The 21,234-nt window shown below is 43.1% G+C and overlaps 1 protein-coding gene across 2 annotated transcripts in view; it reads left to right on the forward strand.

Annotated features, from left to right (window-relative positions):
* Positions 1-20,868, forward strand: part of KCNMB4 (potassium calcium-activated channel subfamily M regulatory beta subunit 4) — a 93,957-nt gene extending 73,089 nt beyond the window's left edge. The window contains exons 3-4 of one of the 2 annotated variants that reach the window (XM_083182543.1): positions 20,082-20,163; positions 20,686-20,868. In XM_083182543.1, coding sequence (XP_083038669.1) covers positions 20,082-20,163; positions 20,686-20,700 — 97 coding nt within the window. In that variant the 3' untranslated portion in view covers positions 20,701-20,868. Of the gene's footprint in view, positions 1-20,081 lie in introns of both variants that reach the window. The other variant, XM_083182542.1, reaches the window with a different exon arrangement.
* Positions 20,869-21,234: the final 366 nt, after the last annotated feature.

The following is a 21,234-nucleotide window of genomic DNA, read 5'->3' on the forward strand; positions in this document are numbered from 1 at the left end:
CATTTCAAAGCATCCATTACCAGTATTTTGTTCCAAACAGCCAGATCGTACAATAAATCTGTAGATGTATGGCCACATTAACTCCCTCTGCACATGTTACATCTGCCCCACCTGCAGCTGCATTACAGCATATAATTATGCCAAAGATAAGCCAATATATTAACAGTTAAATACATTAAAGTGCATTATGCTGTAATAAGTATTGCTGATCAATCCTGCCTAGCAGGGCTGTCTTTTTGTATGGGCTTAATGGGCACTTGCCCAGGGGCCCCAGGCATATAAGGGCTCTATGTTGTAGCTGAGGATCCCCTTTTTCCAGGGATACCAGAATTTTGAAAATCGGCCCTGGGGAACTGCAGATATCCAACTTCAAAGCAGCAGTCCACATCCGACCTGTTAATTACAATTTCCAGTCATATTTCTCAGGTTCTCTCTGACACTAGCGGCTTGTCTCTATCATGCCCAGAACCAGAGATATCAGCCTTCAAGCAGCCGGTCCCTGCTCCAGCTCCAAACGTCTGGTGTAGTTTTATATTTTTGTCAATGGATTGCTCTGGCTCCTGATCTCTGATACCCAAGTTCCCAGCACCTCCTGAAAGTTGAGACTCTAGGTTTTTATAATAGGCTAAGAAATCTATTTCCAGATAATGGCGATATCTGCAGTCAAACAAGCTGCCCTTCCACCGGAAAATGACGAATATTAAGCCCGTCCCCTGTGTATAAAACACCCCCTACCTCCCTGGAAGTCATTTACAAGGAACCCTTCATACAGCTCAGTGCCCCCCTCCACACGTTAGTGTTCTCCCTCCCACCACCTGTGCAGTAAAGGAGTAATTAGCAGAAGTTACTGCTCCAGGTCCTACATGTTGAATGGAAGATAGAGCACCCCCTGCCACCCGTGGGACATCAAAGCTGCTGCTGATACCACCCCCCACCCCTAGGAGGGGAGAATTGGTAAGGGCCCCAGTGCATTGCTTTGCCCAGGTGCCCACACTGCTGTTAAGACGGCCCTGCTGCCTAGAAATGAACACAGTGATTGGCATATATGTACTGCTGGACACCACTCATAGAATGATTAACCTGTTATTTTTTGAATCAATGTTCTTGTTTTTTCCCCCTAAACATTAGATGTATTTGTTTATTTATTTATTTACAGTTTCTTATATAGCTCAGCAGATTTCGTTGCGCTTTACAATAGTAGACAGTGATAAAACAAACTGGGTAATGACAGACAGACTTGGGGGTTAGAGGGCCCTGCTGCAAGCTTACAATTTATTACATCATAATACACTTCAACGTATTTAACAGTTAATATATTGGCTTATCTTTGGCATAATTATATGCTGTAATGCAGCCCAATCATGTTCCCAGTATAGGGGATGCAACACTGTTTTTCTATCAATAAACAGAAGTGATATGTAAAATGATACATTAGACAGTTTACACTGTGACTTGTAATACTTATTGTAACAGTTACTGTTTTTCAATAACAGACTGCAACAGTTATTTCTTATTTATATACACAGGATTGTCTATCTTTGTATATGCACTGTAAAGAGAGCAGCATAAATCCAATTTCATGTAGTTCAGTGACACTGTGTGAAATATAACACTGCATAGTGGCCCTTAATCAGACCTGATCGCAGTACAAATTTGTTCTCAAAATGGGCAAAAAAATGCTGGACTGCAGGTGGGGCAGATGTAACATGTGCAGAGAGATTTAGGTGGCCATACGTCTACAGATTTATTGTCCGATCTGTCTGGTTGGAACAAAATCCTGGTAAAAGATGAGAGCAAATGACAGTTGACCATTTGCTTTGAAATGCTGAAAAACTGTCATTCAGATATTACCAGCTGTTTGTTCGAACCGGCCCAATCTGACAATCGATCTGTAGATGTATGGCCACCTTTAGATTTGTGTGAGTTATTTTGTTTCTGTGCAAGGTAAATACCGGCTGCATTATTTTTACACTGTAATTTAGATTTCAGTTTCAACACACCCCACCCAAATTTAACTCTCTCAGCAAGTTACATCTGCCCCACCTGCAATGCAGCATTTGTTTTGCCCATTTTGAGAACAAATTTGTACTGGGATCAGCTCTGATTAAGGGCTATTATGCAGTGTTATATTTCACACAGTGTCACCGAAATTCCATTTAGAGTATTTGTGCTTCTTCTATTATAAACACGTTCAGGAGAAAACACACAATATTTACAATTGTGACCATGAAAATGGGTCAATTATTAGGGATTTTTTCTCCCACCAAAGTCATTCACTTTGCACTAGGACAATCTCGTACTCTCTTTTACTATGCTAAAGTATATTAATGAACCACTCTAAGACATCCTGACATAATTTTAACTAGGTCGGAGCATCTTCATAGTTTTCGTCATTTTCACCAAAAAAGTGAAACTTCAGGCCTCTTGCCAGAACAGAAGATGTTGACTCAGATCAAAAAGCTTTTGCACGTTTCTTATTCAAGTCAAGTCACAACTTTTCCACACTAGCCGATTTTGAATTTCTCAATTTCAGTTTTTTCACTCCGCCCTAATATGCATATTGATCTTCAAATTCTGTGACCTCCGGCACCTAGCAAGAGGTAATGTAGGTGAAAAGCAGCCCATACACGCTGCTATGAGTGCTGACCCGATGTGTACTTTGAGGTGTGCGCTCCCGCGGCACCTCAACGAACAGTACAAAAAGTATGTGCTTGCACATACTTTTTGTACTTAGGTTTCATCGCATTGCATGCACAACGGATGCACATGCAATGCAATGCAATGTGATCCGTGCTAGTACAGCACGGAAAGCACGCCCACAAAGCAGCGTGTATGGGCTGCTGAAGTACTGGTGATAATAATGGTGGCTTCTTTCATGCACTTAGTTGTATGCTCATTGGGATACTTCTCTGTCAGTTCCCACTGCTGTTTTGTCGGAATCCGCCTTCAATGCTCTCGGTAACGGCAGCGTTGACAAGGCGGCCGCTATTTCCCTTTTCGGAAATAGCAGCCAACATTGACTGCCCCCCGCCCAAAATCGTAATGGTGACCTGTGTTACTTTGAGGGCATATCATCAGCATTTTATTTTAATTGGATTGCACTTTTTTCTTTTTATATGCTTTCATATGGAATATAGACAAATGGAATTTAGCAGATTTTGTTATTGAATTCAAAGCCTACTTTGCTGTGAAATACAACAGATGTGACCTTTTCAGCTTCTTACTTTCTAAATCTCATAGATAATAAGGAAAAAAATAGAGGATTTGGGAACTAATTACTGTAGTGACTGACATCGCTAAAGGATCAAGGTGATTGTACACTCTTTCTATGTGATTCCAAAACACAGCATGTGATGCAAACACCCTATAATCTTGAATTGGGGGATCTGTCGCTCTGAATAGGACTTTAGTGCTGAATCCTGGGCAGCTGTAAGATGACAAGTTGTACTACATAATCATATGTACTAAAAGCATCAATGATGTATTTTTATGGAAGCAAAATGGAGACATAGCACTACCTATGTACTACCCAATATTGTGTGACCATGTCCTCAAATTTAGGAAGCCTGTGCCTCTTGTCATGTGCTAAAGTATGTAACTTGTTAGATAGTTACCCATTTTTGTGGGTTTTGTGTTCTGTGCTATGATTTAGTAAACTTTGGCTTCAACAAAATGGCCACCATAATTGGCCTTACATACCCTCTAACTGCACCGATTTAGCAGGTACAATACCATTTTTTTTCACGGTCTACCGGGTAAATAAATATGTACCGAATATACAGTTTTGCGATCAGGAACCCGCCTCTGAGGTACACAGTGGCAGCCAATCATAAGTGGTTGTGTTATTGGAGGATACACTGGGAAAGAAGGACCGGCTGCAGAGCGAGGCTTGCACCGCGTCCAATAAGAGCGCAGTGCGCCGGGAGGCGGCGTTCGGTCCACTGCTCTCAAGGGTGACTAGCAGCGGGAGCATGGGGTGGGGGGGGGGCGTAGGAGAAGACTGCAGCGGCGGGAGAACAGGACTTTAAAAAAAAACCCCGCATACAAATGAATGGGAAGCCATTCATTAGCTGAAACCTCTCTCAGCCAATCACAATTGGCTGAGAGAGGTCTCAGCCAATCAGTAAGAAAAAAAAAGGCGTACACTGTGCTAAAATCTTATAAACAATTTTAACAAGAAATGGGTATAAAATAAGCAACTGGGGTGCCAATGGTATTATAGTTTAAACAGAAACACATTTAATAATATAGACAATAAAAGCAATGAAAGCATTAATTAAAAATATAGTGCTGCTAGAAAAAATTGCTTGAGGGGGAATAAAAATGCAATCAGTGGCTGCCCATTCACTATGGGCTTTATTTTTATTTTTTAAGTCCTGTTCTCCCTCTGCTGGTGCTGCGCCTCTGCAGTGTCTTCTCCTGCCCGGTTCCCTAATGTATGGGGGCCATAACTGCAGCCCAGCCTCTGCTCCTGAGTGACAGCTAAGATGGCCAATCGTCACTCCACCCACCCTGCCTCTCAGCAGCGGACCTGCAAAAGATTCCCGAGTCCCGACCAGACCCGAACACTCTCTGTCCCAAGACCACAGGCATCTGCGACCCGACTTCGGCAGCAGCCGGAGCGAGCGGGTGACCGGCTGGTCCGGATTGCTGTAGAATGCAAGCCCAGTTTGAGAACATTTAACGAAAGCAGCTCTCTGGTCAGTGTTAAAACATGCCCATTTTACACATGGCCTTCCCTTTTTCCAGTGCCCACGCTCCTTCCAAATGTGTACCGATTTTTGGCCATTAGATGTTGAAGGGTATGCTCTCACTTGTCTTTTGGAGATAGTGAATGTGTTTCTATAAGTAAAAGGATACTTACAGAGGTTGAAGGGATGAGAAGCATGGCCACACAATTGCATAATCCTAGCACACCCTGCTATACTGTGCAGTAATTGCAGGCATTATATATTGGGAGGGGTGAATCCTGTCAGCAGATATCATCCTGTCCTGTCATCAAGTCCCCCTCGGTCCACATACTTGTGTTCTGTCATTGGATGGCCAAGTAGAGAGCTGCAGAGGACTTTGGGGACCATGGGACCATGATTTAGATTCTGGGGGAGGTGTAGAGTGGGTATAGCACATCCTTCTTCACACATTTACTGTGGTGTAGAAGGAAGCAGCAGCACCAAGATGTATAAACATCTCAGATGCCGAAGTGGGGGAGGGAAATCTCCCCTGACGGGAGATCCCTGCTAGAGCACTCCCGGCCAGCTCCACAGGGCATGTGTGAAATCTCAATAGCATCGGAAGATCTCCCCTGCAGCCCGGAGCCAACAGCAGCCACAGCCAGGGACCAAGTTTTCCCTGTTGTGGTGAAAGGGCAACAGTACCCACAGCTGTTGAAATTGATAGCTGACGGTTCCAGGCCAGTCAGTGCTAATGACCATTCATACATTGACCAGTATAACGATGTGCTATCTTGTAGATAGCAACACTGAAATAGAGTGAGGCACACTGTTCCCCTGTCATTAACACACACTGGTGCAGTCATACATTGGGGTAGCTGGATAACATAACTTGTTCCGACACCATTTCTCTCCCATAAGGACATTTTATACTATTTCCCCTCTGGTTGCTGAAAGTGATGAACAGGTTGACTAATTGTAACAATATTTAAATTTTTATATAAATGTGAGTCTGAATATTTCACTATATGTGAAAACTGTTATACTTGCAATAAACAAAAAGTTCTCCATAGTCCAAAATATATAGTTCACCTTAGTGATGCACTGCTTTTATCTTGGGTCAACTTATTTTTTCAATTTAATTTTTCTATCAAAATGCATAAAAATTGACTTGGTATCACATATTATAATTTATAATATAAACCGTAATAATTACAGTTTCCAACACCGTTTTATGACATGTTAATATTGTCATTGTATTGTATTGTATTGACGTTCTGCCCGATTCTGTGATCTTTCCAAGTATTGACTGGACAAAGCATTTTCCTTCTTACTGAACTTCAAGAAGAAAATGAAATAGTTTCATTTCATGTATTCAATAGAAAACTTTTAGATATAGATTGTTTTATTTTTGCCTTGGTCATGTATATGTTTCGATCAAGCAATTATCATTTATGTCATTAAATCATGCATTAATTATTGCAAGTCCTTTCCCTAACCGGATTTTCACCTCAACAATCTATTTAAAAGCAGTGTTAGACTAATTGTCTGCAAAAAATGTTCTTCTACAACTCTGCGAGAGTGGAAAGTGATAAGCTACCAGCCAATATGCTCCTGTCATATTTCAAACCCAACCCAGAGCTGTAACTAGTGGGGGAGCTAGTGGGTCACGCACCCGGGGAGCTGAAAGCTGCAGCCAGCCACCGCAAACGGCTGGTACATAATATGTACACAGTGTACATATTATCTGCAACCAGAGGATGGAGCTGCTGCTGCCAGGAGGAGGTGGACGGAGCTGCTGGTCAGTACTCTGCTGGCGGGAGAAGGGAGGGCCAGAGATGCTGGTGCTCTGCTGCCGGGAGGAGGAGGGAGGATGAAGCTGTTGGGTGCCGGGGAAAAATAGCTGCTGTTGCTTGCCGGAACTGCAAGAAGGAGCTGCTGGAAGGAGGAGTGGGACGTAGCTACTGCCGGGTGCTGGAGCTGTAGGGCGTTACGAGTTGACACTGTGCCAGCTCTTCCTGTCACCAGCCACCGCTCCTCCTCCACACTGACGCCACTGTGTCCCCTGTCCTGCACTGTTACACCAGCCGCCACTCCTCCTCTACCACAATGCTGCACCAGCAGCCTCTCTTCCCCCTTCCCATGTCGCCACTGCCACTGTCCTCCTTTCCATTGATAACAACTGCTGCATCCCCCGAATGCGCATTACCCCTGCTCTCTTATAAATAATATATATATATATATATACATACATACATACATACATACATATATGCTAGCTCATTGCTGTGTCTGCCCCTGGCTCACTCTGGGTCCCTCCCTTTGCTGTCCACAGCTTGCTTTGCCCCCCCCCCCCCCTGCCTTACTGTGCTTACAGCACTTCTCCCCCCCCCCCCCCCCCCCTAACACAGTCCCTGCTACCCTCAGCTTACTTTGGCAAGAAGGAGAACAAACTCCACAGAGAGTATATAATTGTTGCAGTGGTTCTATGATCTATGTGAATGGATCATATAAAAATAATTTTATTGAATGCAATGCCAAAACCTAAACTGTCAGACTTTATTCCTGTGCATCGTTCCATACATAATACACATTTACTTTTTTTATACTTGGTTTCTTTGGGTGAGATGTTGTGCAAAACTTTAGAAAACCCAATGGGCCCATTGCTTAAGGAGCAAGTCACAGCCCTCTCACAGGAGTTGGCCAACATTAGAAATGAACATCAGCTATATGACGAGATTTTTGGACAAGGAGCATACTGTGGCGATTACATTTTCAGAATCCTTTTTATACAAGCTTTCAGACAGGGTTGCCCATTGTCCTTAATACTTTTTGCAATTGCAGTATAAAATGTTGAAACCGCTTTACGTAATCAACCCTCATTCCATTGGATTTCAGTTGGCATGGTTCAATTGACCATTGCACACTTTCTAGATGACATGCTCTTTCTCCTTTCAGATCTGGTCTCCTCAACCCCAGTGATAGCCAGTGTTTTCTACCTACTCTTGAGTCCTTTGCAGGCTATAAGCTCAATAAAGATAAATCTTAAAACCTTCCATGTCTCACACACACCTGATAACTTGTATCTCCATACTGATGAAATACATCTCAGATAAAATATATAGGGATTCTAATTCCCTCCAAGCTGTGTAAACTCTACACATTTAATATTGCTCCTTTTGATGCGTAAAATTGCATGACTGCTGGACAACTGAAAACTTCACTGCTATCTGCAGGGATGAGCAATAGTCCTAAAATACATCTGTGGAAAACCAGGTATCTCTCTGCTCCACCCTTTTCTCAAAATTTGTTTGGTCTAATAAAATAGGTGTGGTTCAATGGATCTAGAGTAAAAATATAGACAGCGAATAGGTCTACCCCTAATGTTCAGCAGGATCAATAGGTCGACGTGAAAATGGTCAGAACAAGTTTTTTTTGTTGGTGTCATCTTGTATCACCATATCTAAGTAAAATGAGTGGAAACCTGTACCTTTTGTGGGCTTGCTTCACATGCCATGCTTTGGGCAAGGATACTATTCCCAATCGTCGGCCATGTGGATGGTAATTGATGATAAAGCTGTCAAAGATTTTTAAAAATGTATGTTGACCATTGTCATGCCGAACTTTTGAATCACCTCACCACACCACATAGAGCAGTGGTTCCCAAACTGTGTGCCACTCTGGGGTGCCTCAGGACACTTGCAGGGGTGCCTTCGATTGGTGGTCTAGGGCAAATTCATAATCTTTATGGGCAAAGAAATAGGCAAAACCAGAGTTGGTGGCCACCAATCATGAAACATGTGGGCAAATATGGTTCCTCATTACATAATTGATCCTAAGGATGACATATAAACACAATTTACTTGATTTAATGTTTTTTTCGAAATTTATCAACAAGATAAATTTGACTTAGGGGTGCGGTGAAAAATATTCTAATATTCTAAGGCACCTTGGTTTAAAAAGGTTTGGGAACCACTATCATAGAGTATTACAGGACAGATTGAGTCTACTATACCATAAGTATTTAGATTTTTCCATAATTTGGAATATTTGTGATGGGACCCAAGTCTAAACACATACTGCATTTGTGTCGTATACACATCCTAAAAGTATATTTATACAGTATTTTAATAATTTTGTACATTAAACAGACTTTGCACATTAAACCATTAGCGATAAAAGATATCACTATCTCAGTTGTGCTAAATTTAGTATTTTGGAATATTGGATATGGGAGATTCAACCTGTATATCAATTGCGCATTTTCTCATATAGATTTTTTTTTAATTCATACTCATCCATTTTTTTTTTTTATATCTGGAGACTGATATCATTGCGACTGACACACATTACACAATTCCTTGTGTTACCAATATACAGTACTCTGCTTCCTATTGGTCAGCTACTGTAGGTTACACCACCCAGTGGCGTAGCTTCAGGGATCACAGCGGTCGCAGATGCGACCGGGCCCCTGAGCCAGGGGGGCCCAACCCCCGCCACTGGCCTGGAAGAGGGATGCGAACGCACCCGTTCCCAGTGCTGCTTTGCGGGCCCGCGTGCGTCGCGCTGACGTCACGCGGCAAGGGCTCCCCTTCCTATTGGCTGCCTGCGGCTGGGGACGGGACACGGTGGCCGTATCTGAGCTGTGATTGGCCGCAGCGGCAGCCAATCACAGCTCAGATACGGCCACCGTGTCCCGTCCCCAGCCGCAGGCAGCCAATAGGAAGGGGAGCCCTTGCCGCGTGACGTCAGGGCGACGCACGCGGGCTCCAACCTCCCCCTCCCTCTCCCACCGCTTCCGCGCCATCACACAGCACGTGTAGGCTGTGCCAGGACTCAGAAGCAGGACCGCCCGGCGCCCTATATCGGAAAGACTACTACAGTGAGTCCAGTCTGCAGTTTCCCTATCCAGTACTTGAACGATTACATTACATCTCCAGTACAGAGTTGCTAGTATGTACCATCTGCCGCAGTGGTCCCTTGCCAGTCGTAGACTGGTATGCTCCAGCCAATACCTAATCCTTTGTTGTCCCTGTCTACTCCAAAAACTTTCCTTGCCCAGCCTCTGATAGTCTCCTTGTCCATAATAAGTCCTGGGGGCATCTGAGAACCAGGTAGACCTAATCCATCTGGGAAAGGTGGTTACTATAGGTAAAACCTTAGTTAGCAGGTGACCAGAGGATGGCAGGGCTAGTGCAACACTGCTCTTCTATCTGGACTCTGACCTCCAACTTGATTGCCTCTAGGTAGGATCTACTACAACATTAGTAGTTATACCCTTGTCACAACGGACAGACCGAGATTTTAATTTTGTTGTATGTAGGGGGGCCCCAAGCTGACCTTTCGCACCAGGGCCCATGAACCCTTAGCTACGCCCCTGACACCACCATACATTTTGCATGCAGCACCCCCAGAAAAGTAATTTTCAGAAGTCCCCCACAAACTATTTTCCCTGTGCTTCTGAAAAATCTTAATCCAACACTGTAATTGTTATGAATGTCTGATTCTGTAGGTATGTTTAAGTTAGTCCCTGAGGTATAGTGCAAATTGAAATGAACCTTTTAAATGAATTGGCTTGTTTATAAATAATTATTATTGTAGTGTAAGTGATTGCCACTTTCACATACTGTTGCAGTTCCATATATCAATAATTAGGTGTCTGTCATTCTGTATCGACCTTCTTTAATGCACAGCTACATTACTGCACATCAATAAGTCATGATGATAAATAATACATCCGTCATTAGCTGGGCACATATAACAGACATACACTGTGTGGAATAAATACACGTATACTCCTAAATCATTATTGTGCTATTCGCATTTAGTTGACAATCAGATATAACAAGGTTCCATTATATGGCATTTTGTCTGTTCTAAAATCTTAGTTACTGTACATATTGTCAAAATTGGAAAGTGTGTGTTTTTTATGTTCTAATGGTATAGGTTTGTTGTTTATTTGTTCTTTCTGAACATCACGTGTAAGTTTCCAGCAGCTTTTCATTATACCTTCACGTCCTAGAATGTAAGTCAGCAAATTATCTGTTGCTACAGTTACACAATTCCACTTCTGTGGACAATTTAATATCTTCCATATCTAATTAGAAAAAAGAGAAAACAACACAGACCAAACAGCTTCCTACATCTGCTTTCTGTCAGAAAGTAATCTTGCAGTAGCCATTTTATACAGAATTCTAGTGTTTTAGATTTTAATCCTAGACCTAGCGCCTAAAAAAAAAAAAAAAATTATAATTTTGAAAGGGAACTTTTATAGCTTAGATAGAAAAAGGACAAAGAAGATCAACTAATACAAATCGTAGTAATATATTCTCATAATGCATGTGCCTCATCTTTTTCTGATCTATACTTTGATTCAAATAATCGGCTACATTTTATGGACTTTGGTTGTTTTTGCATGAGTGAAGGCATCAATCTGAGAGAGGGTGGTTTCTGCTTCACTCTCTGATGCAACAACATACAAGTATATAGACCTGACTGGGGTTGAGATATTGGTAGATGGCTGTTAAGGTTAACAAATGTCTCCGAGACCAAACAGCTGTTGTTTTTAACGAGTCCTTGTCTCATTGTGAGACCTCAGGTTGGTGAAGACAATTACAAGGCTTCAAAAATTGCAGATAAAACCTCTGTAGTACATTCATCCCTCATACCACTGTTCAGTTGAGCAAAGCCAAGAGTTCCCTTGTTCCATTTCTGGGTCATGTGCTGCAATCTTGTATCCATGGTAGTTCATTCTGGATTGGTTAAATGACCACTTATTAATTTTAACAAAAAGTTGATTATACACAGACCTCTGTAATACCTGTATCAGGTGGTTGTGATGTCATGATGTTCCTCAAGCATGCTAGAGCAGGCATGTCCAAAGTCAGGCCCGTGGGCCAAATGTGGCCCGTGCTGTCATTTCAAGTGGCCCGCAGCCTCCAACTGGAAGCGTGCAGAGCATCAGATGTGGGAAGCACAGCACAAGACACTAAAGGTGGGGACCCGGCGAGCGCGCCTTTACCTTGGTGTCTGCTGCAGTGAGGAGGTGCCGGCCGCCACAGTCACATGTGTTTGGCATCCTACCCCTGCTGCTGCAATCGTATATACAGGGCCGGGGCAAGGCACCGGAGCGCCCCAGGCGAGTCGGGTGGGGGCGCCCCAGTGCCATGGTGTGTGTGTGTGGGGGGGTACCTGTTGCGCCTTCTGGGGAGGAAGGGGTGTCTATTCCGGAATCTGACAGGAGCCCGCGCGGGTACCTGTCCTGCGACGCTTTGTGTATAAACCTGGCGGCGGGGGTCCCTGTACTGCAGTGAATAATAAATAACAAGCTCTATACGGCGGCGCGGGAAGTGCTTCTATTTTGAATAAACACTGGCCGCACGCTGATTGGCTGAATCAGCGTGCGGCCAGTGTTTTCAAAATAGAAGCACTTCCCGCGCCGCCGTATAGAGCTTGTTATTTATCATTCACTGCAGTGCAGGGACCCCCGCCGCCGCCACCAGGTTTATACACAAAGCGTCGCAGGACAGGTACCCGCGCGGGCTCCTGTCAGATTCCGGAATAGACACCCCTTCCTCCCCAGACGGCACAACAGGTACCCGTGGCATGGGGGGCGAAATATATATCACCCTACTCCACAATCAGTGACAGCAGTGTTTTGGGAGGGGGGCAGCAAGGGGGAAGCTTGCTCCCATAACATGCAAAGCAGAGGAGGTTAGCATCGGAGCCCAAGCATCTCCTGTCCTTGCAGTGCCTGCTTTGTCTCTCCTTCCCCATACAGACATACAGAGAAGGGAGGGGGCAGAGTGGGGGACATACAGTGAAGGAGGGTCAGGCTGGGGGACATACAGTGAATGGAGGCAGTGATGGCCATGCATAGAATGGGGAGCAGGGGCAGGCTGGGGGACATACAGTGAATGGGGGCAGAGTGGGGTACATAGTGAATGGGGGTCATACAGTGAATGGGAGTCATACAGTGAAGGAGGGTCAGGCTTTGGGACATACAATGAATGGAGGCACTGATGGACATTAAGAGAAGGCGGGCAGGCTGGGGGACAGAGTGAATGGGTGTAGAGTGGGGAACATACACTGAATGGGGGACATACAGTGAAGGAGGGGCAGGCTGGGGGACATACAGTGAATGGGGCAGAGTGGGGGACCATTCTGATGTGATTAATGATTCAAAGAATGTCAGGCTGAATGGTCGGCCCCCACACATTTACACTTCACCAAATCTGGCCCTTGTCGCAAAAAGTTTGGACCCCACTGTGCTAGAGAAAAAAAGGAAATTATTCATGTAGGTTGAGACTGATGTATCAAGTTGTTAACTCTCAAAGAGGTGTGACATTAGTTGAAATGAACAAATATTCTTGATAGTAATCTTTTTAAGCTCCCCTCCTCGCTGGTTCTGCCCTTAGCTGGCGGATGTGGGGGTGACATCCTCAGTTACTTGCATGTGACATCAGAGGCAAGCATCACATTCCCAGTGAAATGCTGTAGGAGAAGCAGCTGGCAGATTCACAAATAATAAAGTGAAATAATTAGCTCTTCCTGTGCATCTTTTAAAATGTGTCAGTGAGTAATGAGTGCACCTGTCATGTGACCTGGAAATGGTGTTTGAGAACCACTGCACTAGCATTTAGATTTTCCCTCGAGTAGTGATACAAAGGAGTATATTTTATATTGATCCTCTTGCACAAAGAGAAGATGTTGTAGTGGTACGGTGCTATCAATATTCTAAGCATTCATTGCATAATATACAAATTCTAGATTTCTGAATGCAATGTTTCAGATATTTTATATTTATTTGAACATATATTCATCTATCATTGCCAGAACCTGCTGGAATCCCCTCATTCTGTTATTTAATAGTCCTCTACTGCCCTGGCTGTTTATGTAAATAAACAGACCTCAGAGTCACCTAGGCATCTCTGTACAAGGTCTGTTTCTCATAGCTGTGTGCAGTTGCACCAGCCCTCTCCTTGGTGAATGTTTACCCTTCTGCCTAGTTCTACAGAAGACACCGTATCATTGAGAACCCCTCAGTGAATACCTAAATAAGAATGCCTTACTACAGACCATTTATGGCTATTGAGCTGCAATGGTAGTTGCACATGTAGTAGTTTAAGATTGTTTCCGAAAGGGAACAGTGTGAAAACTCTCAAGATCTGCTCTACAAACTTCCATTCAACTCTGCATTTGTACCAGCAGCTTATCTACAATGGGTGCAGAGTGTGGGTTACACACTAGAAGAGACCCACACAGCGCACCCTGCACCTACTTGTACTCCGTACTTCTGTGTTGTTGCCTTTTTCCCAGAGAATTGAACATACGCATTAGAGAAGTCTCTGTGAGCAGTCCCCATGTACTCAGAGACCTGCATATGTGCTGTCTTCCAAGATGGTTGCCTTACCAGGTACTGTTGTGAGTTGGATGCCCACAAATTTTTATTCACACAGCGGAATCAATTTTGCCTAGCGTTTTCCTAGGCACGCCTTCTGGTTTCCACCCACACATGCCTATTTCCTGCCACTCCCCTTGCAAATGGAAAAAGTAGCAGCACTTCATCGCAGCACGGCCTCACGCAGGCATACTGCAGGCCATACGCAAGCGCAGTCTATCTATAATAGTCCGTTGTGCAAATTTGCAGCTGCACAATCAGGTCTGAATTTTCCTCCACGTCTTGGAATCATAGCAAACAATAAAATATATTTATCTGCCAGGCTGTATTCCTTATGTATACTTTAATATGTAACATATGAGATATCAAACGCTTGCAATGTTCCTTGCTCATCAAATGTGGATTAGGGGCGCGATTTAGTCCTAGTTGCAGTTTTGTGGCAGGCTTGCAGGATCCCTCCCCGCGCCCGGTGGACGCTGTTAGATGGTTTGCTAAACTGCGAATTAGCACTGCTTAGCGAGCAACCAGAATCTCCCCCATTGTCAAAAATAAAATGGATTTTCTTTTGGTACAGCTTTGTATTTTACATTTGTTTGGCATTCTTATATAATGTTATTCTTCATTAAGTATCCTGTTTTCTTATCTATATGAGTATGTGCTTCCTTGCACAAGTGAGTGATAAACCAAATTATTATTTTATTTTTAAACTTCATCCCCTCTGTACCTATTCCCACATTCATGTTGGTGTGTTTGGGTGAGCTGCTGCTTGTGGCATTAGGTTAGCTATAAATAGCCACTCTGTATGTTCTGGCTGCCATACACAATTATATATCCTTGTCACACTTCTTCCTAAAATCTGTATGTAGTTGTGTCCACTTCTGGCAGTAGTGTGTATGCAGTGTGCCTTACAGGGAAACACCAAAGCAGACATTGGGGTTTATTCTAGTTCATTCTTTCTGACAAAATCCTTCTTAGATGGACAAAACCATGTGCACTGCAGGGGGGCAGATGTAACATGTGCAGAGAGAATTAGATTTGGGTGAGTTATTTTGTTTCTGTGCAGGGAAAATACTGACTGCATAATTTTACACTTCAATATAGATCTCACTTTGAAGAAAAACCCCACCCAAATCATTATCTCTGCACATGTTACATCTGCCCCACCCGCAGTGCACATGGTTTTGTCCATCTAAGAAGGATTTTGTCAGAAAGAATGGACTAGAATAACCCCCATTGTTTTGTCAGAATCCACAGTAAAACAAAAATAAAGTTAAACCCTCAATGCTAACAGGCAATTTAACTATATTTATTGTACGTCAGGGAATGCCACCCGATACTATTGGGGAGATTAATCAAACCGTGGAGAGTGTTAAAGTACCAACCAATTGGCTTCTAAATGTTATTTTATAGGCTCTGTTTGAAAAATGACAACTAGAATCTGATTGGTTGGCATTTTATCTCTCATCACAATATCTCTCCCCAGGCTTTTATAGTTGTCTCCATAACTTTTCTTTTTTCTAACAATCTTTTTTATTGTAAAGTCCCATACACACTAGTGCAGGGGAGGCCAAACATGCCCCCAAGATCTACCAACAGTTCATGTTTTACAGACAACCTGTGGATCTATAGTAGGAATGAATGCAACAGGTTTGAAAATGTGACAGTTACAGATGGAGCCACACTCATCTAGTCTGCCTATGGTGTTTGGCCCGCAAACTCGCCACAGCATGCCTAGTCACAAGGCAGCGCAATAAGTAGCACAGCTTGGCGTTTGGCATATAGTTTTACAGAGTAGGTGCAATAACACTGATCATCCACCAGATGTTGCTGTTTAAAATCACCACTGCGCATGCGTCAGATGTCCAATGCAATGCTATAGTAAAATAATCCAGATTGTGTGTGTGAAGTGTCCATTGAAATGCACTGTTGCGCAATAACTACTTTACATTTTTGTACTGTTTAGTTTGCTAGATAGACACTTTTTTCCAAAAATACTATTGCATAGAGGTGTATCTCATTACGCTCGTTGTAGGGGATAAGTGAGTGAATATACAGTACTTTCGCAGAGAATGGGGAAAGCGTGCATGTGAGGCAAATGAGAAGTGCCACTGTTCCGTGAAAGCAGCAAAGACAACCGCGTATCCATACCTGCAGGTTACACTGCTGTCCGTGCGTCACATTATGCTACACTGATTTACGCTACTGTAGGAATGTCATATAGTAAGAAGAGGCCAGACTGAGTGCTGAGGAGTTAACAAACTGGCTACTGGGTGTCAGCTTTGGATAGCATAGGTTACACTTGTGTAAGGGCACTGCTGTACGTGAGTCACATTACGCTACACTGGTTAAACACAGAATTTTATGAATGACATACAGTACGGGTAGATTGACTACCGGAAAGGTAATCGGAAAGCTGTCCTTTGCATTTAATATATGCAGTGAGCAGCGCAAAGGACAGCTCTCACAATAAGAGCTGCCCTTTGCGATCCCCACAGCCGTCTGGACTATCTGGTTTCTAACTGGGTAGTCCAGCTGCGCATGCGAAGAGAAGCTGGTGGCCACGGGGCATGCTGGAAGGGATTTGTTTTGGATCCTTCACACAGCAGCGCTGCGAAGAAAAGCCCATAGGCTTCTATGGGGTTACGCCAGAGCTGGTGTAACCCCCCCGCAGCCTAGCCCTTTTAGAAGGGGCTTTAGTGCATTTCAAAATGCGGTAAAAACCCTAAAAAACTGTGTTTTTTAACCACATTTTTTCTTTCGTACATCCCGCCCATGATGAGCAAAGATGTTATTATTTCCTAGTGCACTGATAGGCTGTGCGCTGAATATTCGCTTAGTATCCAAAATGGCTGAAGTAATTAGGAAGTAGTAATAGAAATACATAAAATTAACATATTTTGAATCCTATGGAATTACTAAATTGTTCTAGTTAATACAACATTTTTTTTTTCATTTATATGTTCTTTATTGTGCTCTGCAAGCCCAGCTTACTTATGTCATCTATATTGTCGTGATCCTTTTGACTCCTCTGACTATATCAGGGTTGCCTACTCTCCCGGAGTGGCCGGAAGAGTCCCGGAAATCGGGTCCCCCTCCCGGCCCCCCGGAAAGAAGGGAAACCCTCCCGTAAAGCTGCCCGGCTCCCGCGACCACCCCGCTGGCACCCCGCAACCCCCTGTCGCTGGCACCCTGCGGGTCTAAAATGGCATTGCACGGCGGTGAGCCTGGCTAAAACTGACACAAGCACTCTGGCCACAAACATGTAGCCACACATGTGGCTCCGTCCCCGCTTCGCCCCTTTTCACTCCCCACAGCCCCCCCCCGAGCTGGCTGCCCTCTCGCCGGAAAGGGCAGCAAGAAAGTAAGTATGGACTATATGCTTATTGCAATAGATTTTTCTCTGTACTATTTATAGTACTGTAGTATATAGGTTTTTATACCAATTTGAAGATCTATATTTTACTGTATGTACTTTGCTATTTTATTTTTGCATTATGCTGTTTTGGAATAATAATATCTCAAGTACTATATAGTGCAGGAATTCATTATAACATTAGTTGTGCCACAATACACATACACACACACACACACACACACACACGTGTAATTATGATCTAATGATACCCACTACAGGGTTGTAGTCACAAACGTGAAGGCATTCAGCATGAACTTAGGCAGAGATGCATATGATGATGAGGATAATGATGCAGAACATTATTAGATAAGTACAGCATTTGTTTTCATGTATGAGAAATCCAGTACAGTACTGTTTCCCAGCATGGGAAGTTCAGCTTTCAGGTCACCAGACTGTCTTAGAAAGCTGGTAATACCATTTAAAAATGCATGGGCCTCTCAGGAGTACATTGCTGCAGACATCTAACCAAGACTTGGAATTGTCACCATTGTGAGTGATCTGGTATCAGACACAGCTCATTCTCTTAATCCATATGTAAATTGCCCACTGTAATACAGGGTCAGAAATCTGATCGGCAGATTCCCCTAGCTGGTGAGAGCTGGCGGAGGGTGGGCCAGTGGATGGGGACGTGGGAGCAGCTCACTCGCTCACTCATCCCACTCGGCAAGGTGGCAGGAAAAGGGGACAGGGTGCTTACCTGCCCGTCTCCGCTTCAGGGAGACAGACAGGGAGCAGGCAGAACATGTAGGTGAGCAGGGGAGACAGACAGGGAGTGTGAGATGACTGCAGGGCTTCCCACAGAGTGGGGCGTGCGAGCGTCTCGTGTACCCATGCCACATACTGTTGGACTCTGGCGGATGAACGGCGCATGGCGATAGAATCGCCAGGAGTCGCTCTAATGAGAGCGACTCCATCTGTATGTAATTAGTGTAAGGCTGTAGGGAAGTGGGGGACAGATAGTAAGGGATAGCCATGAAGGGGTGAATGGAGAGCCAGACAAAGACAGTCTGAGCAAGGGAAAGGATTTTAAAATGATGTATCAGTATGCCACTGTTAGGCTGGGTACACATGACGGCCTGGATTTCAGCCAATACGACTGATGCAGCAATTTATCAGTCACCTGCACACACAGAAAGATATATTGTTCAGTGGCTGCATCCAAGAGTATGCTGTCGGCTACCAGGTTGTCCACTGGGTCATCACATCTGATGTGCAGGCTAGGGGGTCACATGCCCTGGGTGTTGAATGTGATAGCCACGTGTGCACGCAGGGGGGGAGGAGACGGAGAAGAGCCAAATTACTGCCTTGCCCCATTCTTTTGTAGTGGATACCATGTTCTCCATCTGCTATGATTGGGTATCTGTGATCTCTAATGAATTTACATAAACCCATGGAAAATCCAGCTACAGCTCCACCACTGAGGAAACATCTGACTTTACAGCCTTGTGCAGACCAAGAGACAGTTGTTTTCCATTTAATGTGGTAATTTATTAAATGGTAATAACACAGTTTACAAGAACATAAGGGCATTATGCATAAGGCAGTGCATTTTCCCTCCCCAGATTTCCCCCTTGTGTTTACTTTAAATCCTCTTTAACAATTAGAAGAGCAAGGAAACCACAATTGTATGTTAGCACTGCCCTCTTCTGATTGGTTAAATATTTGCAGGCAATTTAAGTAGCCACAGAGGGTAATCAAACTCCATCCATAGTTTGTTACATATGAGCCAAAGGTGATGCAGAGAAACATAAATTCTAAGTACATAAAGTGACACCTTAATATTGTGTAATTGGTAACACAAATAATCAGTAAATGCTTATCAGGCAATTTGTATTAAGTGGATGACTCACATACTCCTAGTTTCCAATGTGTCAGAGCTATTTGACTTTAGTTGTCATAAATTTCCCCCAAGGACAGTAACCAATATGTGCTTTGAACAATCCACTGATCCATGTAGAACAGGGTTGGGCAATAAGCGGCCCTCCAGCTGTTGATGAACTACACATCCCAGCATGCCTTGCATCAGTTTCACCATGGGCAAATAGTTAAACTATTGAAAGGTATAAAGACAACAGATGTGAGGCGCCACTTGTGCCGTACATTTACTCATAAACCCTTATAGGGATTTTAATACATAAGAAAGGGAAACTTCTTAGAACTGGAAAACCCTTGTTATTAAATTCCAGAAAATAGAAATGGATTTGAATAGAAAAGGTGATTTTTGTGTTGTGTAGGTTATCCCTTATTTATGTAGGGCGTCAGCTATACCCTAAATATTGATAATTGGCTATATTAAAAAGTATGTAAGTGGTTCAGTGTAGGGCAAAGGTCCCAGAGGCGACCAAAATGTCGATAATGCCTGTATCCTGCCATGCTGCCCGATTAAATACTTTTACACTGCTACAAGACTGGTGAGTGACTCCGCTGTTTACTATATATATATATATATATATATATATATATATATATATATATATATATATATATACACACACACACACACTGATGACACAGGATGACTCATGCATGGTAGAGGTTTTTATTTTGTATCATTAAGTCCCTTTCTGATCTCCTGTGTATTATTGTTCTCTTTCAGGCCCGAGGATGTGCTGCTTAAACGTAGCCATGATGAGAACGTTCTTCTGCACTGCTTCTTATGGCCGCTAGTCACCTTCATGGTGGGTGTACTAATCGTGGTACTCACCATTTGTGCAAGAAGTCTGGCTGTTAAAGCAGAAGCTATACAGAAAAGGAAATTTTCGTAGACCAATATTAATAAACTACAAGTGGACGCTTCAATTTAAACCAAAATCTAAAATACATGTAGTTCCATTGTTGCCTCTTCATCACTTTTTCTGAATGTGATATTTGAGGTTGAAAGCAGAGAACAGAATATTTTCCCAGACTTACTTCAGACTGCTGCTTCCTGCGGGAAGAATTCCCAAATTGGCTCAAGACGGAAGCAGATCTATAAGGAGTAATTTAATGAATGACTCCTATTTAGCCAAGTGTAAAGTGAAACAGTCCAAAAGTTTCATTTCACCTTTGCGATAATATATTTTTATTTGGTATGTAAAATATCAAAATATTTCAGTTTATTTTGTATCATGTACTTCTAAAATATTAAAGTGTGCTTTTTTATGTGATAGCACTGAATTTTTATAGGCTTATTTTTACTTTGAGCTCCATTTTTGTTACAGGTCAAAGACCGCTAAGAAATGTTTGTCTTCTAAACGTCTTGTGCTTTCAGGTAGCATTAATCAAACACACTGTAACTTCCTGTCATTGTTAAAAAAAAAACATGCTATTCATTCTGTGGTTAGCCAGTTATATACTTATATCAATTATATTGATATATTATTAAAGGAATTCTAGTTTTTGAATATGTTGTATATTTTTCTTAAAGCACAACTTACTTTGATAGATGCTGCTAATCAGAGGTGTATTTAGACCTCAAGGGGCTCTAGGCAAAATATCAGTTTGGGGCCCCCCTCCCTCCAACTATCCATAATGCTATAGACTTTAGACGGTGCACGTACCTTGGCAAGTGAAAAGTCTACAGATAAATGTTCAGCTGCGTAAACATCCACGTTGTGTACACATCTGATTCAGGCTCTAGGTATTTTGGAAGTAGGTTTATTACTTGTGTCACATTTATAGTGAACTGACTGCCCCCATACAATGGATGGGATCATTTTGTGTATCCAAATATTTTTTATCCAATCAAAGTACATCAAAGGGACTGGGTG

Source organism: Crinia signifera, chromosome 4 (assembly GCF_055691185.1).
Source record: "Crinia signifera chromosome 4, ASM5569118v1, whole genome shotgun sequence".
Taxonomy (NCBI): domain Eukaryota; kingdom Metazoa; phylum Chordata; class Amphibia; order Anura; family Myobatrachidae; genus Crinia; species Crinia signifera.